The 25,994-nt window shown below is 35.5% G+C and overlaps 2 protein-coding genes across 3 annotated transcripts in view; one reads left to right on the top strand and one right to left on the bottom strand.

Annotated features, from left to right (window-relative positions):
- LOC127847206 (uncharacterized) overlaps positions 1-10,842 on the top strand; it is a 50,449-nt gene extending 39,607 nt beyond the window's left edge. For both annotated transcript variants that reach the window (XM_052378958.1, XM_052378956.1), the window contains exons 12-13: positions 3,503-3,725; positions 10,543-10,842. In XM_052378958.1, coding sequence (XP_052234918.1) covers positions 3,503-3,725; positions 10,543-10,713 — 394 coding nt within the window. In that variant the 3' untranslated portion in view covers positions 10,714-10,842. The remainder of the gene's footprint in view (positions 1-3,502; positions 3,726-10,542) is intronic.
- A 7,220-nt stretch (positions 10,843-18,062) lies between these two features.
- Positions 18,063-25,994, bottom strand: part of LOC127849021 (uncharacterized) — a 330,113-nt gene continuing 322,181 nt past the window's right edge. The window contains exons 5-6 of the mRNA XM_052381744.1: positions 19,720-21,427; positions 18,063-18,189 (exon numbers count right to left, since the gene is read on the bottom strand). Coding sequence (XP_052237704.1) covers positions 18,063-18,189; positions 19,720-21,427 — 1,835 coding nt within the window. The remainder of the gene's footprint in view (positions 18,190-19,719; positions 21,428-25,994) is intronic.

Below are 25,994 nucleotides of genomic sequence, written 5' to 3'. Positions count from 1 at the left end.
AAAGTTGGTCAAAACATTGGTTTTATTGATATCTCGGACGATTTCAAAAATGGTCCAGATAGGTGAAAAAACATGGCCGCCAGTGGGCGGGGCATTTTTCTCTATACATGTATGTATATAGTGAAAACATGTAAACACTCTAGAAGTCACATATTTGGCCAAATTTTCATGAAATTTGGTCAGAACATTCGTTTCCTTGATATGAGAGTTGAGTTTGAAAATGGTTCCGGTCAGTTGAATAACATGGCTTCCGGATGGGGCAATTTTCCTAATTTGGCTATAGAGAAACCTTGTAAACACTCTAGAAGTCACAATATTGCCCGATCATCATGTAAGTTGGTCAAAACATTGGTTTTATTGCTATCTCGGACGAGTTCAAAAATGGTCCAGATCGGTGAAAAAACATGGCAGCCAGTAGGCGGGGCATTTTTCTCTATATTTATATAGTGAAAACATGTGAACACTCAAGAAGTCACATTTTTGGCCCAATTTTCATGAAATTTGGTCAGAACATTTGTTTCTTTGATGTGAGAGTTGAGTTAAAAAATGGTTCCGGTCAGTTGAATAACATGGCTGCCGGGGGGGGGGGCAGTTTTCCTTATCTGGTTAAAGAAAAACCTTGTAAACACTCTAGAAGTCACCATTTTTGCCTAATCATCATGAAAGTTGGTCAAAACATTGGTTTTATTGATTTATCGGACGAGTACGAAAATGGTCCAGACCGGTGATAAAACATGGCAGTCAATGGGCGGGGCATTTTTCTCTATATGTATATAGTGAAAACATGTGATCACTCTAGAAGTCACATTTTTTGCCCAATTTTCATGAAATTTGGTCAGAACATTTGTTTTCTTGACATGAGAGTTGAGTTCGAAAATGGTTCCGGTCAGTTGATAAACATGGCTGCGGGGGGGGGGGTTCCTTATTTTGCTATATAGAAACCTTGTAAAACCTCTAGAAGTCACAATTTTCGCCCAATCATCATGAAAATTGGTCTAAACATTGGTTTTAATGATATCTCGGACGAGTTTGAAAATGGTCCAGATCGGTGGAAAAACATGGCAGCCAGTGGGCGGGGCATTTTTCTCTATATGTATATATGTATAATGAAAACATGTGAACACTCTAGATGTCACATTTTTGGCCCAATTTTCATGAAATTTGGTCAGAACATTTGTTTCCTTGATATGAGAGTTGAGTTCGAAAATGGTTCAGGTCAGTTGAATAACATGGGTGCCGGGGGGGGGCAGTTTTCTTATATTTATATTGTAAAAAAAGCTTGTGAACACTCTAGAAATCACATTGTTTGCTCAATCATCATGAAACTTGGTACAAAGATTGGTTTTATATATATAACATAATTAATGCCATAATTATTGCCCTTAGATTGTCCAAATTTTCATTATATTATACAAAATCCTTGTAAACACTCTAGAGGTCACAATTTTGTTTCAGATTTTATGAATCTTGGTCATAATATTTATTTTTGTAAGCAAAGTTTGATGTTTGGTAAGGGGGATCAACTCAAAATATAGGTCACCAGGTCAAATCTTACAAAAACAAAAACACTACATATGCCAGAGTTTTGGTTCAATAATGCTGAAACTTGACCAGAATGTTTGTCTGGACAATATCTAGGTCAAGTTTGAAGTTTGGTAAAGATTGAATGAACCAACCCCTCTCAGGTGAGCGAATAGGGCCATCTTGGCCCTCTTGTTATTTTATGCTTACAAATGATTATTTGTGTATTTAAACTGGAGAATTACACTAAAGTAATTAACTAAAAACAACAACATATTTTCACAGTAAAATAGTAACAATTATTTATAATTTTGACTGTTTGAAACAGTGAATTTTCATTTTTAACTCAAAGATTTTTCACAATAATCCACCAAAAAGCATAAAATAAAGTTTGTTATCTTCATTGTTATTCTATGTAAAAAATGCAACAAAGTAAGAAATCTATATCTGTAACAGAGTTATTTACAATATTATAACAAAATAATTGATAACTACATGTAATCATAAACTATAATAGTATATCCATAGCTAAGACAAGGGAGCTATCATGCAATTATAAAAAGGCATCGAGGGTAATAGTCCCTTTTTTGTACAAACTGCACAATAAATACTCTCTTACCCTCAAGAGCAGGGTTCACAGAGGGCTTGAAAAGTGCTTGAAAACGAGTCCTAGGCTTGAAAGGCCCTTGAACAAAGGTTGGCTAGATTGAACTTTACCGGTACGCAGTTGTTTACCACTATTGACAAAGCGGGGGTTTGGGGGCGGTAGCCCTCGATACTAAGGAAATTTATAGGATAAAAAGGATTATAAGATGTTGCGTTAGTTGTTATGTGTTAGGTGTTAAGGGTTAGGGTACCCTGTTTGATGTTAAGTGTTGCGTACCGGTAAAGTTCAATCGTCCCCGAAGGTTGGCCTTAAAAAAGTGCTTTAAAAGTGCTTATTTCATGTAAAAAAGCCTTGAACATATTTATTTCTGCTCAAAATTACTTTTATCATCGCTTTAATTATACACTTAAATCGTTCTTATGGGAAATATTCCAAAAAATTATCATAGATTCCTTCGCGCAAAAAGTTGAGTACAAAATATAAGTTTCGTACACTATTGAGTACGAAATGTTATGTGTACACGTCACAGATTATGTGTGCCACGTCAGAGATCAATTGTGATCAATTTTCGCGAGTGAAAACGCAGCGATGGGGAAGTGTCGTTTCAAACCAGGGTGGTTAACTGAATATTCCTGGGTACAGAAAACAAATGACATTCGAAAAGCACATTGTCGGGTCTGTATGAAGACCATTGATGTGGGGGGTATGGGGGAAAGCGCTTTGTAAAGCCACGAGAAAGGGGAAACCCTCAAAGAAAACATGAAATTGAGAAGCAAACAGGGTTTCTGCGATGTGTTTTTTGTTAAACAGAAAGGTACTATTGTTAAAACTGTTAAATCTAAAACAGACATAAACAACAACAGCCCATCTGTGTCGAATCAGAACATTTCAAAACTGTACTTGATAGTTCTATAAGTGGACAGTACTCAGGGTCTCAAGCAAATGGAAAATGCATTTTTTAAAAGGAAACTAACGTACACTTTTCGGACTTGAAAATGAAAATTTGGCCTTGGAAAGTCCTTGAAAAGTGCTTTAATTTAGGTTTGAGATTTCTGTTTGAACCATGAAGAGGTAAACAATAGTCTTTAACTACAGAAAGCTTAAGCAATGCGCTTACCTCTGAAGGTATTTTTTATTTAAAATAACAATTTTTCACAGAACATTAGAGTAAATCATGCAGTTATTCCCCTTTTTTTACAGTGAAACTGTCACTTGAAAGAGTTATTCCCCTTTTTCATTACAGCGAAAGTATCACTTGATAGAGTTATTCCCCTTTTTGTTTTCCTGTGAAACTGTCACTTGTCAGACTTATTCCCCTTTGTCATTCCAGTGAAACTATCACTTGATATAGTTACTCCCCTTTTTCCATTCCAGACTTCGAGAGTTCTCAGACGAGGACCTGCGTCTGCCGCACCTGGAAGCCGCCACCCCCCAGCTGACCAATCAGCTGTCAGCGAACCATTATGAGTGGGCGCTCCCTCTACCGCCTCCGCCTGCAAAGGAATCCCGCACGAACGTGGCCGCCATCAAGAAAGACCATGACGCGTACTGCAAGTACTATCAGCTTGTGAAGAAGAAACTACATCTGTATACATCGGTAAGTAGCCAAAAGTAATTAAAGTAGCTAAAAGTCAAACTTGCAAAATGTCATCTAAGTAGCCAAAAGTCATCTTAGTAGCCGAAAGTCATAAGAAGCTTGATGTCTTAAATAGCAAAAGTCATCTTAGTAGCCAAAAAACATCTTAATAGCAAAGTCATAAGTAGCCAAAAGTTGTCATAGGAAAGCCAAACTTGAAAAGAAGCCAAAAAATCATTTAGTCAAAAGACATAAGTGGCCAAAAGTGATTAGTAGGCAAAAGTCCAAAGAAGCCAAAAGTGCTTGGTCAAAACTGTTCTCCTTCGCACAGATTTTAAATTGAGATTGAATTTAGATATTTGGTATTTTGGATACTCGTTTCCTCTCTGCAAACTTTAAGTGTTAATATAATCTTGATTATAAAATTTGATACTGTAGCTCAAATGTAACATGTTCTCTCAATGGTTAAAACTGTAAAATATTCTTTTTTTGTGGGACAATAATTTGTGTTGATTTTGTGGGTTGACCAATCCACAAATTTAAATTTTCACAATGCAAAGGACCAACATAGAATTCCTGTTATTTTCTTCCAAAATCAAAAAACAACCAATTTATGTGGTCAAGAAAAAGTCATTTTTAGCTCGGCTGTTTTCGGAGAAAACCCAAGGTATTGTCATAGCCAGCTCGTCGTGTCGTCCGACATATGCCGGCGTCGTGCTAAAACTTTGACATTTTGCTCTAAAATCAAAGTGCTTCCACCTACAACTTTGAAACTTCATATGTATATGCACCTTGATGAGTTCTACACGCCACACCCATTTTTGTGTCACTTGGTCAAAGGTCAAGATCACTGTGATCTCAAAAAAAAAAAATCTGACAAGCTTTCGCAGCCAAGCGTGGCATCCGTTAGGCGGTGCTCTTGCTTGAATAACCATGACATTTTATTCTGACAAATGTGAATGATTTTACAGTATTTACACAAATACAATTACCGAAAATTAGCAATTTTTTTTAAAACCGTTTCTTTTATACTAGATAATCAATATTTGAAATATGTAATATTTATTATTAAACTTGTAATGCTTTTAACTGGTAATTCGCAAAATATGTGTAACGCCATGCATTAAAAATTTAAGTTTGAAATGCCCTGTAAAAGCTTGTTGGATTTTCTCCGAAATATAATGGGTTTAAATCCCTGCATAGGCAAACAATTATCAAACGTTTTAATCTCGACTATTATATATGAAATATATATAGTGGAGCTATCCTACTCACCCCGGCGTTAGCGTTGGCGTGAGCGTGCAAATGTTAAAGTTTGCGTACTACCCCAAATATTGTCAATGTCCCTTGACAAATTGCTTTCATATTTTGCATACTTCTTAACCAACATGTCCCCAACCTATAAACAAGAGCAGACAACTCTATCAAGCAAATTGACAGAATTATTGCCCCTTTTATACTTAGAATATGCATATTAATTGATAAATCTATGTTAAAGTTTGCGTACTACCCCAAATATTTCCTATGCCCCTAGACATATTGCTTTCATAGTTTGCATACTTGTTTACCAACATGACCCCAACCTATAAACAAGAGCAGACAACTCTATCAAGCATTTTGACAGAATTATTGCCCCTTTTATACTTAGAATATGCATATTTTTGATAAATCTATGTTAAAGTTTGCGTACTACCCCAACTATTGTCAATGTCCCTTGACAAATTGCTTTCATATTTTGCATACTTCTTTACCAACATGGCCCCAACCTATTAACAAGAGCAGACAACTCTATCAAGCATTTTGACAGAATGATTGCCCCTTTTATACTTAGAATATGCATATTATTGATAAATCTATGTTAAAGTTTGCGTACTACCCCAAATATTTCCTATGCCCCTAGACATATTGCTTTCATATTTTGCATACTTGTTTACCATCATGACCCCAACCTATAAACAAGAGCAGACAACTGTATCAAGCATTTTGACAGAATTATTGCCCCTTTTATACTTAGATAATTGAACATTTTGCTTACATTGCCATAACTTCTTTATTTATGATCAGATTTTATTAATACTTTGACAAAACAACACTTACCTGAATACCACAATGGATTCCACCCAAACAATACCCCACGCCCCAACCCAGAATCCCTGCCCCCCCCCCCCCCCACCTCACCCCCCAAATATTTTTTTTTTCTTTTTTTATTTTATTTTTTGAAAGATCATTTAATAAATAACCACACCCCACATTATACCCCCCTCTCACCTCCCTACCCCCTCAAAAAAAAATTCCCTTTTTTATTTTTGAAAGATCATCTAATAAAAAACCACACCCCACATTATACCCCCTCTCAACCCCCCCCCCTACCCCCTTAATTTTTTATCTTTTTTCCTTTTGTTATTTTTGAAAGATCGTCTAATAAATTATTGAATATGAACAATTTTCCCATGATGGCTTACGTTATACTGTCAAGCACTCGAATACTGGTAGTCGAGCGCGCTGTCCTCTGACAGCTATTGTTTCTTTCTTTTCTAAGCATTTTAGATTATTCCAAACATAAAAGTTTTGTTAGCAAATAAGTTTTTTGTTACTTAGTAAGTTTTGTGTTCTTTTGTTGCTATAGAAACTTGGCTTTATTCGTGCTTTTATTGAGGCTGAAAAAGCAGAAAACAAAATATGATTATTAACATTAGAGAAAAATAATTCGAGTAAAGCAGCCATAGACTTCTTTTGTCCTTTTGTTTTTGTTGGTGTAAAAACGGTTGAGGCGTTGTTGAGAGTTAAAATGAACACAAAGACGGTTTTCTTCCACCAAAAACCTACCTCTGAAATGTGTACGGCCGCGCATTCCGTGTGTAACTGATGTAACTGTTCGGTAGATAGTTTACTGTAACCCGTACTTTCAGTGTACTGGATAGCCTCCCCTGCGTTAATGTTTGCCATTGAAATTCATATAATGAGTATTGTTGTCGTAATGTTCTAGATTTTGTACTCTAAAAAGATGAATATTATCCTCGTTGTTTGCTATTGTCTTATTTTATAAAACTGTTGTTGTTATGTTTTAGATTCCATGCTTCATATCAGATATTTTATGTCTTGAATAAAAGTATCAAGAGTATTTGTTAGTACTATACTGACTACAGTAAAGGTGGAATGATAAATCGTTTTAGGTGTCCCGCTTTTGGGTCAAATGTCCCGACAATTTTTTTTGGAATGTCCGGCTTTGGACCTAAAAAATTATGTCATGTATGGTTCCACCATGGGGATAGAACCATTGGCCGCTAGAGCTTTTTTCTGGGTAGAACAAGTACTTAATGTCTTTAGGGGAGATTAAAAGAACATTTCCACAGTGGGTATCATACCCATGACCTCTCGGTGTGGCCAACCAGATACCATATCTACTGTGCCAAGGGGTCAGCACAACTGCACAATGTCCAAGACAACTCCCTGAATACTGCTTGGCCCTTGTTTTTTTAATTTTAAGTCAGTTATAATGCAGTTGACAGTAAAGTCCTTCCTTTGCTAGTTAAATTTATGCCCTCAAAGAGGGGCATATAGTGATTGGACTGTCCGTCCGTCAGTCTGTCCGCCACACTTTGCGTTTAGGTTTCGAAAAATGCTCTTAACTTCTATGTTGCTTCAGATAGCAACTTGATATTTGGCATTCATGTGTACCTCATGGAGCTGCACATTTTGAGTGGTGAAAGGTCAAGGTCATCCAAGGGTCAAAGGTCAAAAAACTAATCCAAGGGAAGTAATAAGCTTTAAAGGGAGATAATTATCTGTATCTGCCAAATGATAAAAAAGTAAAATAAATCAAAGCGGCGCAAAAACCTCTCTTGTTCTTAGTGGAACAGGCATTGTGGAATTATTTTTATTGCTTTGCACACTTTTGTTATGAGAAATCATTTTGGAAATAATTTCTATCCAAGGTGACCCGTTATTTAAAGAATGTCCAGCTGGTGGAGACTATATATAACGATGTAAAACTGCGAGGTATCATAAATTGTTGTCAACATGTTGGGCACGCAAATCACATGCTGCATAGTAGTTAAACACTTTGATAAATAATGTATTTATATTGTTTCTTGATGTTAAAGCACCCTCACCGTCTGGTCCATATAAACGGACTCACAGAGCCTTTGATAATTTTTGCTATGGCGGCTCTCAGCAACCCATTGGGTTATAAAGCTGAGAATTAAATTATTGCAAAACTCACCGCCCAAAAAAAATAAATAAATATATAAATTTCAAGGCAACAGACGGAAATGTAATTCTTCTTGAAATGGTTCTCACCATTATTTACTTTTGTTTGCACACACATTTGAATTTTATGTTGCATGTATGCATGAATGTTTAGTGTTATATGGCATTTTTTAATAAGTTACATCTCTAACTTGATCTTATGTTCCGGTAGAATTAAAACGCATGCCATTGATTTTATAACACTTAACTTAAAATACCAATTGATTCTAAGTTTCAATTTTTGTGTAATATCTGCAAAATAATTGATTTTGAATATAGAGATTTGAAAATGTAAGATTAACACTATTACCATTGTTCACTGTCTTAAAAATTAAAAATGAAAATCAAATGCTTAATCAACATTTTCATGCAAGAAATACGGAAGTATTAGTCGCTTTAAGTCTTTAACAGAAGGAGACTATTTGTTTATTCCTGATTTGTTTGCATAAACATGGAACCTGTGATAAATAAACAACTACCTCTGCAAGCGTGATGAAACTTGGATTGTGGATAGTCGATGGACATATGGGGGAATTACAAATCATTTAAGTTTTGTTTGCCCGTAAATTGTGGTTGCCATAGTAACAAATGCTATGGTAACAGAAATAATGAAATGTTTTGTCCGGAACAATTTCTAGATAAGCAAGGTTGAGAAAACTCAGAATGTGGATAAAGGGGCATATGGGGAATATGCACATTATTTCAAGTTTTACTTTCAATGACAAACATTGTGATTGCTATGGTTACAGAAATAATGGAAAAACAAAATGTGCCTTCTGACCTTACTCATACAACATTTACCTGGCAGGAGACTTAAGTTGTGTCTGTGACAAAGCTCTTGTTGAAAATTTTCTATGTTGTAAGATGTTTGTCAGTCTGTCTATTAAAAAACGCGTATGTTTTGAATGAAATAAATCAATTTCATCAATATAAGATCATGTGTTTTACACAACTAGATTTCTTCCTTAAAGTAAAGGTCATAGGTTAAATGTCAGCATTATTGTCAGTTATTATTACCTGGTCAAGGTCATTGGTTTCAGATTTATAGCCAATGATTGTTGTATTATATTGTAAGCCATTTATTGTTGACTTTTCTTTTAAACTTCAATTAATTTCATGTAAACAGGGTCAATAGTGCAATAGATTTGAAAGTGCAGATGATTTAACCCTTTCCATCTCAGACAGCATTTTGACCCATTGGTAGACCCTTAGATAAATCAAATTAAATGAAATACTTTTTTCATAGATTCAAGTTTTAAAGACTTCATTTTCAACTCTAAGATACTGATGAGCAGCAAACAGCATAAAATGTCAATTTACTTCACTCGCAGGCTCTTCTGATTTTATGTTCATGTTGCATAAAGCCATTATCTCTTTCTCCTGAGCAGGAAAGGGTTTATTTTATTCTGCATCTGCTGCCATTTTAAGGGTATTTTTGCATTTAAAAGTGTGTAAAGAGGTGTAATTTGACTTCTGGTTGGGGTTTCAATTTATTATGCTCCCCCTAAATTTTTTGGGGGGGGGAGCATATAGTCGCCGCTTCGTCTGTCCGTGTGTCCGTCCGTCCATGCACAATTTTTTCCCGGGCTATTTCTCAGCAATTAATGACCGGAATTCAATGAAACTTTATGGGAAGCTTCTCTACCAACAGCAGATGTGCATATTATCAGCCGGTTATGGTCGGATGATTTTTCACAGAGTTATGGCCCTTTGAAATTTTCTATAAACTGTACATATAGTGCAATTCTTTTCCCCCCAACTACTGGCTGGAATTCAATGAAGCTTTATGGGAAGCTTAACAACCTTGAGGAGATGCGCATGTTATTTGTGGGTTCTGGTTAGATGATTTATTTAGAGAGTTATGGCCCTTTGAAGTTGCTAAACCATTCATCGTATTATTTTGTCCAAAGTTATGCCCCTCAAGACGTTTCCTTTTATCTGAATAAAGTACAATATTGTGACAAAAAACACTTTGGGGAGCATCACCTGTCTCCGACGGTTTCTTGTTTTACTCTGTTGTCTGAGTGTTTTCACTAAAATTTGTTTAGTAGTTCATTATGTTATCAATTTTTCTAAAAATGCATTTTAAGCGTTTTGTATCAATTATGAAGTACAAGGCAAACAATTGTTAGATATTATTGGCCCTTTATCAATAAAGGAAAGTAAATTAAATATTTTAATTTCATTTTCAAAGGAAAGAACCTAACAAAGGAACATAACTTGGAAGGTCACAATATACTAAAAGATTTCCTTGACAAATTCAAAACAAAAAATAAAATTTTGCGCATAGAGACCGTCATACCCGTACCTTTTCTTTAAGAGCATACCAAGCCAAATTGATTTTAAAAATAGAAAAAGATGGGTCATGTGGTTTGTAAGAAAGAAATTGATGCGAATCAACTGTCACTGTTTTTACGGCCAGTTTTATACCAGCTTCTCTCAAATTGACAAGGATTTCCGACCAACTGTCAAAGTCTCATGTAGACTCTTACCTTATAAAAATGCTGTAGATTGTGCTTGAAGAGTAAAAAAACAGCATTTAACACCATACATATTAAGTATATTGAAACCTTTAATATTTTATTTTCAGCAACAAAGGGAAAGAACCCAACATCTTCCTGAAGTGTTTGTGAAACAGCTGAAAGAAGGTCAGCCGAAATCGAGCTCAAAGCGTCCACAACGGTCTCGAACTCTCACCAAGTCTGACCTCAGTCCTTCACATTTTCCTTCAATCAAAATTGGCCAGCTCATTCGAATTTAGTGGACATATATGTTGTTATCTATATTTTCTTTTTCCTGATGATTTTGGTATAACTTTCATATACCAAAATAACTTTTTTCTGAGCCTTGCATTATTATTTGTTAATTTTTATTAAATAATGAAAAATGTCATGATAGTTAATTGTGATTTATTCTGTAATACGATTTATTTAATAGGATGTATGTTTTTAGATAGGTTTTCTTAATATTTATATTGTTAATTTTGTATTGTTGATATTGATTGTTAATGTTCTATTGTACACTTTTGCCATGCTGTTTTTGCTATATTAGTTTTATATGTTGTTTGTAAAATATGGTAAAACATAATTATTCCAAATCAAAAACAAAAAATAACTTCCAATTGACAGAAAAACTTTAAGTTTTTTGTATTGCTAAACTAAAGTTCCTGTTTATCAGTATGAAAATAATGTGTTTGTTGTTTGTCAACAAGATAAACAATTAGTAAAGGAGATATAACTCAGGTATAAAAACGTCTGTTCATATTGTTTTCTTTACTGTCTGCGTTTTAAGTTTCTGTGATTATTTACCTTGTTTATAAATGTAATGATTAAAAAAACATTTTTCTATAGTAAGACAAGAATGAACATTTCAAACTTGCCATTTCATAGGTGCACATACAAAATTAACCCTTTACCACTTAGATACGTATTTTGATGCATTTGCAGTCCCTTAGAAAGTAACATTTTATTCAAGACCTTTCTTACTAGATTTAAGTTTTAAAGGCTTAATTTCTAACCCTTATGTACTGATGAACAGCAAACAGCATAAAACCTGAAAGGACTGTGAGTTACTCGCAGGCTGTTCTGGTTTTTTGTTGTTTGCTTTTAGCCATTTTCATATTGCTTCTGAGCGGGAAAGGGTTAAAGAAGAGTTACAAGTATTATGTATATAGAAACGTGTTAATGCTCCCTGAAAGGGTGGGAGAATAAATCACTACTTTGTCCATCTGTAAAAATTCTAATTTATATGAAATTGATTTGCAGGGGTCTAAGTAAATTTCCCTGATCATTGATTCCCTCTCTTAATTTCGGTACCTATTTTGGTCATGTTTTTCTTGCCGCGCAAAATCTGAGACCTCAATAATCCAAATTTTATAAAAATGCATGTGCACTTTTCTTTTAGGATACACATGTTCATACATATTGTCAGGTTGTTTTGCGTATTAGATTTCTTAGGGAGTAATCTCTTTGAATAATAATTCCTTTCTGTGTTTGACCTTAGACACTTATTATCATTATTGTGGAAAACTTGTTTGGAGAATCCTTATTGATTGGACATACATATGAGCGTCGCTCTGTGAAAAGGGGGCTTAATGCATGTGTTGAAAGTGTCGTCCCAGATTAGCCTTTGCCATCTGCACAGGCTAATAAGGGGCGACACTTTCCGCTTTTATTTAAGGTTTTGTTTTAGGAAGACTGTTCTCAACTAAAATCCAGTTGAGGCGGAAAGTGTCGTCCCTGATTAGCCTGTGCGGACTGCACAGGCTTATCTGGCACGACTCTGTATGCACATGCATTAAGCTCCCTGTTTACAGAGCAAGGCTCATATAGTTTCAGGTTGTTTTTGCTCCAATAATAAAGGGAGTTTTGGCCCTTTGTTTAATGATATACAGTATTACATTTTATTTATAAAAAAAAACGTTTCTGTGAAAGTTCACACAAATAATTGATCAGATTTCAATTAAACTTTATATGAAGAATCCATTAAGGATGGACAAGCTCATATCCTTGTTCATCTTCATTAACTATTAATGAGTTATTGCCCTTTGAAAAAGTAATTAGTTTCCACTCAATATTTGTAACGCTTATGATCCGCACTTGTGAAACCCTATAGGTTGGGAATTTGCTTATTGCTAGGATGTTCCTTGGTTAAGGATTTTCATGAAGTTATAGCACTTGCATTAGTAATAAAACATTTCCAAATTAAGTTTTAGTTTTTGCACAAGGTCTCTGGAACTAATGATATGAATTCGATGACAATTTCTATGAGTTATTCATATATATAATATGGTGGATGTGTTCATATTGTCAGGTAATTCTGCATCAGTGATTATTTAAACCTTTACCACTTAGTTACGTATTTAATTAACCCTTTACCACTTAGATACATATTTAATTAACCCTTTACCACTTAGATACATATTTAATTAAACCTTTACCACTTAGATACGTATTTAATTAACCCTTTACCACTTAGATAAGTATTTAATTAACCCTTTACCACTTAGATACGTATTTAATTAAACCTTTACCACTTAGATACATATTTCAATGCATTTGTTGTCCTTCAGAAAGTTACATTTATTTAAAGACCTTGCTTACTAGATTCAAGTTTAAAAGGCTTCATTTCCAACCCTTAGATTCTGTTGAGCAGCAAACAGCATAAAGCCTGAACAGACTGGGAGTTACTCGCAGGCTGTTCTGGTTTTATGCTTTTTGCACATAGTCATTTTCACTTTAACTTCCGAGTGGGAAAGGGTTAAGGAGTTCAAATAATAATATGACATGGTGCGTGAGACCTTTGACAATAATAATCCAAATGTGAAAACGTACAAGCAGCATAGGCTGGACATGCACATATGAGTCATGTTCTGAGAAAACTGGGCATAATGTATGTGTGTAATGTGTCGTCCCAGATTAGCCTGTGCAATGCGCACAGGCTAATCTGGGACGAAACTCACCACTTTAATGGTACAGAATGTTGACATAAATATGAACATTATTAATTTGAAAAAAATAGTTGACATGTAGGGTATGTTTTAGTATATTTTCAGTACCCGGCATACATTTAATTAGAACCTGAGCCGACACAGACCAATTGAGCTCAATAAACTCACACATTGTCAAAGCACATCTTTGGGGAGCATCCATTTTAATTTCACTGATAATATTTGTAAAATCATGCTGGTTTTACATTAGAAAAAAATCAAAATAAACAATTAAATGCAATTTGTTAACATTCAAGTTTTGACAATCAGAAAAGAAATTGTACAAGGTGTTCAGAGTCTGTGATATTTGATAAAACATTTGCCTATAAATCAAAGATGTTATATCAATTAAAGGTGTTGTTTTGCAATCAATTGATATTTGAAGATAAATGATAAAGTTGTTTTCTTTATTGTCCCCTACCGGTTTAACCGGAGGGGACTTATGGTTTTCGCTCTGTGTGTCTGTCTGAAAGTCTGTCACACTTTTCTGGATCCTGCGATAACTTTAAAAGTTCTTAATTTTTTTCACGAATCTTTAAAAATAGATAGATGGCAATATGGACATTATGCACGTCATTTCATTTTGTTCCTACGTCAAAAATTCGGGTTGCTATGGCAACAAATAGACTAGAAATACTGCTGAAAATGGTTGTTTTCTGGATCCTGCGATAACTTAAAAAATTCTTCATATTTTTTCATGAAACTTAAAACATGGATAGATAGCAATATGGACATTATGCATGTCATTTCATTTTGTTCCTATGTCAAAAATTCTGGTGCTATGGTAACAACAAAAAATAAAAATAATCTGACAATGGTGGAGCCGGTAGGGGACATATATTGCTAGTCCGTATACCCTTGGCAATAGTATTGTTATTTCCATGGTGCACATTTTGTTTGAATAATATTCTTGTTAAAGTCACACTAGTGTATGCTATCTTAAAACTTAGTGCATTAATAATTTCCCAATTTTTGTAAACATATTATGAACATGTAAAATTGCTGGAAAAAAATCATGTGTTTCAAACAAGAGATGCGTTGTTTAATGTATGACACTTTTCATGTTGGAATTACTGGTATTGTTTTGCATAATAAAACTGAATTTTAAAAATAAATGTCGAAAAAGTTTTCCAAATCTCCAAATACCCATATTATACGTTTTGGGGTAAATAATTTGTGTTTATGCTCCAAAAAGAAGGCATATAGTATTTGCATCCTCCTTTCTTCTGTCCCTAAGTCTGTCCTACTTCTTGTGCAAAGCGTTACTGAGAAAGTTCTCAAGGGATTAACCCATTTATTCCTAGTAGACTCTACCATCCTTCTAAACTGGATCAATTTATTTCAAAAATTAGGGATGTCTAGTATATTATTTCTTTATTTAGAATATTTCTTACAGAAATTCCTTTAAGCAAACAGCGTAGACTCTGATGAGACGCTGCATCATGTGGCGTCTCACCTGGGTCTACGCTGTTTGCCAAGGCCTATTTTCTAGACGCTAGGCATAAATGGGTTTAAGGATTTATATCAAACAATAGATACTTTGTAATATGACATTCATTATTATTTAAGTTACAAGTATTGTTTCGTGTTCTATAACATAATTTAAAGTATTGTAGAAAAGTGTTTTTTAAATCTTGAAATTCCAGATAGTTCACATGTTTTGGATAAATAAATTGTTTTTATGCACCCCAAATTATGCCCCTTTAATGGAAGCATTCAGTATTTGCTTTGTCCATACTCGCATCTTCCCTTGTGTTTGTTAGTCTGTCCCGTATCTTGTTGCCTTTCTTGTGTTGATTATGACTAGGGTACTGTAATATTGAATGGATTCAATAAATCTTCATGTACTGGGAATAATACCGGTGCAGAGTAGAAGGGCCATAATTGTCACTTCAGGATTTACAGAGTTATTTGCCCTTTAACCAATTCTCTTAGTGGAGCATTATTCCTGTAGTATTAACATTACTTTGATAAAACTGTACATTTATAGAGGTTATTGACAGAAATTGTAGAGTTCAAGAACCACAACTCATGTCACTTTTTTTGGAATTATTGGCCGTTTTTATGTCCCCCAGTCTTAACTTGGGAATATATTGCTTTTGCACTGTTTGTTTGTTTGTTGGTTTGTTTGCGTCAAACTTTATAATTGGCCATAACTTTTGCAATATTGACGATAGCAACTTGATATTGGGCATGCATGTGTATCTCATGGAGCTGCACATTTTGAGTAGTGAACGGTCAAGGTCATCATTCAAGTTCAAATATAAGGGGGGGGGGGGGGAACTTGTGTTTCACAAACACATCTTGTGTTCAATTAAGCTGATCATGATTGCCTCCATTAAATGACATTGAATACTACTAATGCACAAATTGAGTTGTATGATTAAATCTTATTGAGAAAAAAACATTTTTGTCTGCAAACATGGTGACGGATTCAGACTTCTTTAGTTTTACACTATTTATATACTTATATTCTGTAATAAATAGTTGCGACTTTCTCACATAATGCATTCATTGGCACGGCAGGATCTGATAAACTTCGAAATGCACACATTTGTTTCATCAGAAATAATTTTAAAAAATGCACGTGTCGATGTTAAACTCATAAACAACATAGTTGCAAACACGATTAGTTGTTGCCATATTAGAGGAAATATAATCGAATGTATTGCATTATTTATTGTTAACATATGTGATTATGTCTTCAGTTATAACATAAGTTACAGTTCTACTTAACGCTGAAAAACACATCCTCAGCCGCGCTCTGGGAAAACGGTGCTTAATGCATGTGCGTAAATCGTTGGCCGAAATTAGCTATAGGCTTATCAAGGACTCTTTCCACATAAACTGGATTTTGTTGAAAGAGACCTGAAACAGTCCATACAAACGGTGTTCAGTGATCGAAACTAATAAACAGTAGAGTAATGGAACAGACTTCACTGTGCACGTTTAATCTACCGGTATTCAATATAAAGCAAACACGAAATACATATCGTGTAATATTATAAATGCTGTAAGTCAATTCAATTTAACTGCAAATGACAAAATGCTACAAGTAAACCGTTTTCTTTAGTAATTACCTTGACCAAGTCAGTTTAGTTTTTAGAAGGGTGTAGTTTAAATAAAGTTTTATTCCGATATTACCACGCTATTGATGGACATATGTATGCATGTGACGTCAGTCGAGATTTCTCACATAATTTCCATAACATAGACGTTTGAATACATGGTTATGTCGTTGTTTTTTAATGTGTGCATTAAAAATAAAAACATGCGCCTAACGTGATCGTGTTATATATTCAACAGTGTTTAAACCGTCCGTACATATTTCACAGGCTAACAGCTTATCCTTCCGTCGCGACCATGGAACCACGTCCACTTTGTTGCGGAACCTTCCACAAGCCGAAGCTTCTTCCGTACCTGGACACCATGTGTTTCACGTGCCTCGATGAGTACGTGCTTAGACACGAGCGCATCAGGGACCTTCCCGTGCCTATTGTGTGGCTGGGAACTTCCGGTACCGGAAGGCGGCCTGTGCAAATTCAAGGTTAACCAGAATATCAAGGTGGAACAGACAATCGACCGCGCCCTGGCGGCCCCGGACGGTCCCGTGCCGTGCAACTTGAAAATAAGCTAAGGGCCGCTAAGTATGTTTTATATAGAAGTATTTGTTATGTATTTGTGTTTATCGACAGACCATGAACAACGATTCGGATGTTTCTGATATGTAGAAATGTAACCGTCTTTCAAATTTGCTGCTTGAACTTCATTGTGTGATAGATTATGCGATTTCAAAATGCGCGTGGTTAAATCAAACAATATACATGCATACACAGTTTATGTCAAAGAGCAGTTCTCACACAGTTTGTTATTCGTTATAATATGAGCCGTTCTGGGAAAACTGAGCTTAATGCCTGTGCAGTCCGCATGGATAATCAGGGACGACACTTTCCGCTTTTATGGAATCTTTCGTTACAAGGAAGTCACTTCTTAAAGAAAATCAAGCTTAGACGAAGTGTCGTCACTAATCTGGTGACTAAACAATCTTATCTGGCAAGACACTTGAAGCACATGCATTAAGTCCAGTTTTCATAAAACGCGACCCCTATGTTGCCTAGTGCATATTTATTGGTAATATAATTATCGAGATATTCATTCATGCTACTACTTTTGAATACAATCTTATTAAAGTGGTTTCTGATAACCATATAATAAGGATCTTTTTAAATTACAGTCGGAAACGGTAAAACTACTCCTAAATAGTTTCCATACCATAAAAAGCACATTATATCAACGGTTATTGTCAGAACCCATACGCTAGACTAGTATTTCCCATACGTCCGTGTTTCCAAAAACACCAGTGTTTCCTAAACGCCAGTGTTTCCCATACGTCAGTGCGTTCCATACACCAGTGTTTCCCTCTCCACAATACCCATACGCCCGTATTCCCCCATAACCCATACCATAGTATTACCCATACGTATGTGTTTCCCATACATCCAGGTTTCCCACCCCCAGATGTGCGAAGAGAAAAAGGACGCCAACCAGCGCTGCATTGACTGCGAGCAGAACTTCTGTGGAGCCTGTAGCCGGGCACCCCTGCGCCTGAACGTGGTTTGAAATCACGCCCAGGTCAACCTGTTCGGGAGAGAGGGAAGGCACTTCATAATGATCACTGGTGGGCGGTCGGTTTCACAGTTGCAGGTCTTTTCTCCCAAGATTGTGTTTATGTACAGGTGCATAGAACAGCTGTTGGGTGCATGTATGCACGGGAGTAGTACCATCAAATATCTCTTTTTAAGTGTAAGCACGTGCAAATACTATTGACATATAACAAGTTTTAACCTCACATTTACTCTGATCACGGACTCTAGACGACAATATGCGCTCCGTGCTCTGATAGAATATGCCGTCTCTGAGACAATTCTATTAAAACATTTTATAGTAAGAAGTGCATGCAAGAGTGTAGTGCTTCCAATTTATTCATATACGGCACATGATTACATATATAATCAGATAAACAAATAAAGGGAAGTTTATAATGAATATTAACTACATATACTGCATAAAAACAACACACTATATTGTCACATTAGGTAGGTTACTTAAACACTGGAAAACAGTATATATGGACAATAATTGTAGTAACGTAGTTAAGTTGCGTATACAACTCTAGAAGGACCAGTAACAAGAATTAATCCGTGAGAGAAAAACTACCAAAGACCAAAACACGAATTCGTTAACAATAAACTCTTCACCTGTGTTTCGATAAGTATATACGTCATGAAGTTGTATAAATTCATGATAATAATTACACAGTAAAGTAACAGCTCATTATTTTACATTAAAGGGTGTTGTTTACAGTTTTTGCATTTGTTAAATCTAGCGAGAATCATTTAATAATTTATATAAGCGAATTTGGCGTCAGTACAAAATTTAAAGAACAAGAAAGAAAAGAACAATTCCACATTGGTCATTTTTTCGTGTTTATAAGTCAACATAGCTCTGAGTAATTATATCAATTTCAAATGATTAATCGAATGTTACTTGTCAATTTTGTATATTTTATTGTTTTTCATATTGATCTGTGAAAACCTGTTTGATTATTGTCACTTTGATAAAATGGTGCTCCAGGAAAGAAACAAATCATCGAGAATGAATTTGCATTGCGTAATGTCAATGCCGTCCTGCTGCTTCATCCAGTGACAAATATCTGTCTCATTGTCAGATATGTAACAATACGACAATTCGCAACACACACACGCGTCCCGTGACTTCGACCATTCCACCATTGACTTTACATCTTGAGCGGAAACACGAATTCTTTGATAAACTACTTTTCTGATCGATTCAGGAAAATGGGGCAGCTGTGAAACCGCAAGACCTGTAGAATAAAATTCAAGCGTGTGTAGACTTGTCAGGTTTGGAAGAGCTGCACAGAGGACCGTTAAAGTTGCACCACCACAAAGTTCTAGACTAATAATGTTTTTACCTGTGACAGACATCGATTGTAAAATGCGGTCATTTGATAATTGTTTTAGATAAAATATTCCACACACACGCATAAAGGTGCAGTCTAAATTACTTATATCGGTAAATCTACATGATAAGTACTTGAGTTTTAGACCCTGTAGATCTAATTGACCCATGGTATCAAGCCACAGATACAACAGTGTTTCGCTTGATTGCGAAATGATTTCCTGTAAACGATGTGGTATTTCCATACGAGATGAGCAAAATTGAATGCTAATGATGTTTGATATGTTCATATCTATTAACGTATTTAAAGCATATTGTTTCTCGTTCTTCTCCTTAAAAGTGATGAACTCAAAGTCCATATGACTGATCGTCAGTTGTAAGCACGACTGCTTATTTGCCAGCCCTTCAATAAAGCCATTCACTATAATGTCTTGTGCTAAAAATGTGTCCACGGCTGAAATAGAAGTCAGCTTGCTTTCCAAGTCGCATGTTATGACATCCGTGATGTGCTTTGATATTCTTTCAGCCGCCGGGGCACACATTCCACACGTGAAAATAAATAACTGACCAATGTCCAGAATAGACTTATAATCACAATACACCGACTGTATTGTGTTCAGGATGTTTTCAATGTCCGGCTGATTCATTGCAATATACAACGATGCTAGAAACTCCTGAATTGTTTTGTGTAAGAACATGTATGGAACATTCTTTCGCGAGCTAAGCGCCAGCGATTTTTTCTTTGTGATAATTCCTGTCTGAAGTAAGTAATCAAGTTTAGTTTTTGTCATGTGATTAGTGATAGTATTTTCCGCAAAGACTAGCGACGATTCTTTACTAGTGTCTGTTAGTGTTTTAAACGCAAGCGCACTCGCAGAGTGAACCAGCGACCAATTATCTCGCAGATACTCGGTTGATTCAGTTCCAATGATTTGTTTTATTTCATTAACACACATTTCTTCAGTGTCAAAATTTTCTATTTGAAGTTTTTGCAACCCCTTGGCTATGTGCATATCGAGCATATTCATGTATACAGAACACCGTGAACCTTCCACTAAACGTCCAACGTAAAACTGATGAACTAACTGCACACACACAGCTGGTACTGTGATGAGATTGCCCAAGCTTTGAGCCTTTATTAGTTCAATGAAATCAATGCATTTGCATTGTTGATCATTTTTAGAAATACCGTCCTTCTCAGCTAAAACAGTAATCACATTTTCCGCCAAGGTTGTGTAGTTTGTAACGCCGGAAATTTCGAACAAACGCGTTAAAGTATCACTCATGATATGGTTGGCAAGTTTCCATGGGCGTGTAGTGATAATGTTGGATATGTTGTTTCGCTGTAAATACTGCGGCATACTTCGATATTTATGACAATTGCACGCAGAGTCACGTGGCGGAGGAAAGGCTATTTCGGGGTGGTACCATTCGTCTGCAGCGTCTGTCAGAACAATACATTTATGTTCCCAGACAGAGTCATCCCAAGGTAGTTTGATGCTTTTTATGGCATCCTCGACCATCTGACTGACGTTACACGTGGTTCCACTGTAGTCACGCAATGACACAAAAAACAGAAATGTGTAGTCTCTCAAAGTGTCAAGATCGCTGAAATATGTTGGGTGTGACGTTTTACCTGTGGTAGTGGCTGTTCCCGTGAGCGTTTCCAAAGTGCTACCACAATTTTTAGAATGGGCTTTACACCAATCTAGAACTAGCTTTGTTGAAAACGTCGTTTTTCCGCAACCTGGATCGCCTTGGATATAAATGGTATTCACCGGATTCCCATCACGATGCAGCAGCTCTCTGTAGCAACTCACATCTGGTCCCGCCCGTGAAGTCGTGTCCATCTCTACCCCGCCATGTCTGTCTTTCCGGCCTCTCTTAAGTTCATGGATCGACGGGGGAACATAAATCCGTTCTAAAGGTACATCTATGTCAGGATCCAGCATCGACACCGGCACAACACACCTTTCCCGGTAATGTTTGATTAACCACGTTTGGATTTCTGCAAATTAAATTGTTGTGATTTAAAAGTATTTAAGAAACCTACTTAGTGTTGCTTTTATTGTTTACAGTGGGAAAATGATGATGTTGATGGTGATGACTATGACAAGGATTAAGAAAATGATAAAGATGATGATATGATGATTTTTAGTTGCAGCATATGGTCGTTCTCAGCAAAATTGTGAAGAATAATTAACTGTAATAATTTTACATGATTATATTCTTTTTAAGACATATTATAGCATAGCATTCCTATATATACTAGATATTGTTCAATCAAGTTTAACCTACACATTTTAGATAAATAAACACAAAATAGAAACAGATTCAACAGAATGCGCTACAAAAAAACTCACACATTTCGCTAAATTAAAAACATTACGATATACTTATTTCGTTTTAAGATTGTTCAGTCATGTATTTATAACACGATTGCAACATATTAGATTACCCTCGGTCTTTTCCGTTGCAAAACATGCTTGTTCGTACAAATATACAAGTTTTAATACACATTTAATGAGAGGTATAAATAAACAAAGTTAATATGTTAACATACTTCAGTAAACATAAAAAACAAGTAACACATGACAATAAAGACATAAACATGACAGGTAATGCTGTTGTTTTTGTTGCTGCTTTAATCGTGTTCTATTTTATCATGATGACAGTAATGACGACGATTGGATGAGGCACGGATTAAAGACAAGATATCAACGTTTAAGAATTTTACATAAATCAAATTCTAGCTAATAAGAGCTGTTAAAGACAACGCATTCGACTTTTCTTTCGCCTTGATAGTACAATGTTCGTTTCTGATGTTCACCTGATATATATTGGTCATTAAGACATAATTGATGTTGAATATCTGTAGAAGTTATAAATTACATGTCAATTAAAGCTGTATATGTAAACATTTAAATGTGAACTTCCTACGCATAGAGTACAAACATTACGACTCAATACTTTCATACAAAATCAAGGCAACGTACACCATTTTTTCTATTTGTTAGTAAAACTGACATTGACCTAACTAGCTACAACAGCAATCCTACTCTAGGTCTGAATGAAAACTACCTAATAACAAATTGAAGAACAATACCCTCATCTATACTGAAGTTTTTGACGGGGAATTCGTTTTCTATTTTATTATCACTGATATTGACCTAAATGGCTCAATATGCAAGATAATGCTGTAACAATTATACACAATTTCAGCACAATAGCTACATTCCAGCTGAAGTTATTTAGCAATTTTTTATCGTTTTAAGCAACAGTGACCTTGACCCTTGTGGTCCCACATGCAACCCGATGTAGGTCAGAGTTATGGCCCTTGGTTTGATACCGAGCATGACGATCATGAAGACATGTATGATGTTTAAATGAACATCTTATGTATTCACTGAGATATGTATTTGTTGCAAGTAAACTTAAACCTTTCTTTCAACTTGCACACAAACCTTAACATAAGTCATTAAGTTAACAAGAGACCCTGAGGCCCAAGGTCGCTTGCTCACCGGAGACTTCAGGGAACTGAAATGCTTTCAGCAACTTTTGAGATGTTTTAAAACTATTTTCAAACTTGGCCAGAATATCAACTTTTGAGTTAACACCGTTTTACAATAGCCATATAAGAAAAAATGCCGCGCTCCCTGGCGACCATATTTTTTGACGAACCATTACCTTTTTTCAAACTGTGCGGAGCTATCTTTTCTGACCAGTTTCATAAAGATTGGACCATAAATGTGACTTCTACAGAGTTAACAAGGTTTTACTATAGCCATATAAAAAAAATGCTCCGACTCCTGGTGGCCATATTTTGCGACAAACATTGCCATTTATTAACTCAGCCAAGCTATTAATTGAAAAAATGTTCGGACCAAGTTTCATTAAGATAAGAATATTAATGTGAGTTCTAGGGAGTTAACAAAGTTTTACTATAGCGATATAAGGAAAAATGCCCCGTCCCATGTCGGCCATGTTTTTCAACAGACCTTACCGTTGCTCGTCCAAGACATCATAAGAACAAATGTGTGAAACAAAAGTTTCATGAATATTGGACCAAAAATGTGACTTTAAGACTGTTAAAAGTCTTTACAATAGCCATATAAGAAAAAAATACTGAGCCCATACCGGAATTTTTTTCGAAGTCATCCAAGATATAATTAGAATAAATGTTCTGACAAAGTTTCATGAATATTGGACAATCTGTGTGACATTTAGAGTGTTAACAAGATTTTGATATAGCCATATAAAGAAAAAATGCCCCACAACCTTATGGCCATGTTTTTTAACAGACCGGAAATATTTTCTAAGTTATCTAAGATATAATTAGAACAAATGTTCTGACCAAGTTTCACGAAGATTGGACAATACATGTAACTTGTATAGTGTTAATACGGTTTTACTATAGTCATATGAGGAAAAATGCCTTATCCCAAGGAGGCCATGTTATTCAACCAACCGGAACCATTTTCGAACTCGTCCAAGATATCATTGGGACATATCTTCTAACCAAGTTTTAGGAAGATCGGAAAATAAATGTGGCCTCTTGAGTTTAAACATGGCAAATGTTGACGACGCACAACAGACGACGGACTAAAGGCGATCACAAAAGCTCACCATGAGCACATTGAGCTTTAAAGAGGGGACATTATCATGCTGAAAGGCTGGTTAGAGTTACATGTAGAGTCAAATGCTTTGATCAGTGAATGTTCATAATGATACAGAACACACATGCCATTTTTTCAATATCTATAATTAATATAAAGATATGGAGTTATTGCAAACATAATTTACTATAATTTTCTAGGTATAAATAGGGAATAATTCTGCTATATTGCAAGTCGGATTTTTTCTTCCACAATGGCCATGGACACATTCTATTCAAATGAATACGTGTCGTAGAAACAGTTATATGGAAATGTTGCTTTAATCTACTTTAATTTCATTAACCAAATTTTTAACCTCACACAATGACCCCGAACACATGTGCATAGTTTCAATTGAATAACTGAAGTGGAAAAAAGCTACATCGAGAAGTTTCAAGTTCACCTTAACCGATATTCAAAATAGGACAATTATATCTACAACAAGAGATGTGTATGTCAGAAACATAATGCCCCTGACTGCATCGCTTTAAAGCCATATATTTGACCTTTGACCTTGAAGGATGACCTTGACCTTTCACCATTAAAAAATGTGCAGCTCCATGAGATACACATGCACGTCAAATATGAAGTTGCTATCTTCAATATTGAAAAAGTTATGGGCAATGTTTAAGTTTTCGGACGGACGCACAGACTGACGGACTGTTCAACTGCTATATGCCACCCTCCCGGGAGCATAAACACAAACCTTCTCAACACCCTAATATTTGTTTACTAACAGCGGGCCGCTTTTATAATATCAAAGGCAATTACCGCTATCAGATGCTTTACCCGCAAAATAGACAGACAAATGATGTGCTGTGTTTTTAATTTTCATGACTCGTAATGACTTACGCGTGACCGTTGTTTTCAGTTCAAACATGACTTTCGGAGTGAAATATAGTGGCCGTTGGCCGTTATGGACAAGTGACCGTTATTCTCAAGTGTAATAATGAGTGATTTTCGTCAGGTGGAATCTGCTTTCATCCGCTAAATCCGCTCTCATTTATGCGTACTGCCCGAACCAAAAGTCCTCTTACTTTTCACATAAATTTAGTCATTGTTATTTGTAAAAGGTACAGAAACGCTGAACATTTCTTAAATCAGTGTACATGTAGTCTTTGATTAAATTCAGAAAATGCAGTATCCCCTGTTCGATAATGTCATGGAGTCACGACCACATTATTCAGTTGACTTATTTGCATACTGAAGTTCGAGTGCGTATGAATTTGAATTCAATATGCATGAATACGTGTTGGTGTGTTTTTGGATGGATTAAGTTAGTTAAAGTTGAAATAACAGTGTACGGATAACTGGCCTCCAATTCAATCGGTGACAATAATTCGATATTATATTTCTTTTCTATAATGAACTCCAACACTGACGTTCAATGATCATAAATGCGAGGAGAACATCGTTCACACATTCAATTAATAAAACATCTTTATAGATATGTAACATATTGATAGGAGCATTACATCTCCATACGAGTTATTTCTTTGTCTTATAAACTGCATCTTTTATCTCAGGGAATAGCCCACTTGCACAACGTGTTTTGGAATTGTAAAGATAGAACATACCTACTAAACATCATAATTAAGTCGCGACTTATAAATTATTGAAAACTTCGGTTAAAAAGAGGTTCTTAGAATTTAATAATGTGTTAGTCTGTTACCGGCGCGTACCAATACACCTCTAATGGGAAAACATGCCACACGTTGATGACTGGAGATAAAAACATTGCCATGGTCACCAACTTTAAATTCATCTTTGCACGAAGAAATAGAATAAAAGTGCGGCATTAACATGGTAGATAGAAGTGTTACTGGTTATTTCCATCGACTATGTTAACGTTTGAATAGATAACGCATTTTTTCTACGCGCTGGAACAAAAGAAGAATGTGTTCATATATTTTAATTACT

The sequence above is a fragment of the Dreissena polymorpha genome, chromosome 10 (assembly GCF_020536995.1).
Source record: "Dreissena polymorpha isolate Duluth1 chromosome 10, UMN_Dpol_1.0, whole genome shotgun sequence".
Taxonomy (NCBI): domain Eukaryota; kingdom Metazoa; phylum Mollusca; class Bivalvia; order Myida; family Dreissenidae; genus Dreissena; species Dreissena polymorpha.
The sequence above is the reverse complement of the archived record's forward strand: the minus strand, read 5'-3'. Positions and strand labels throughout refer to the sequence as shown.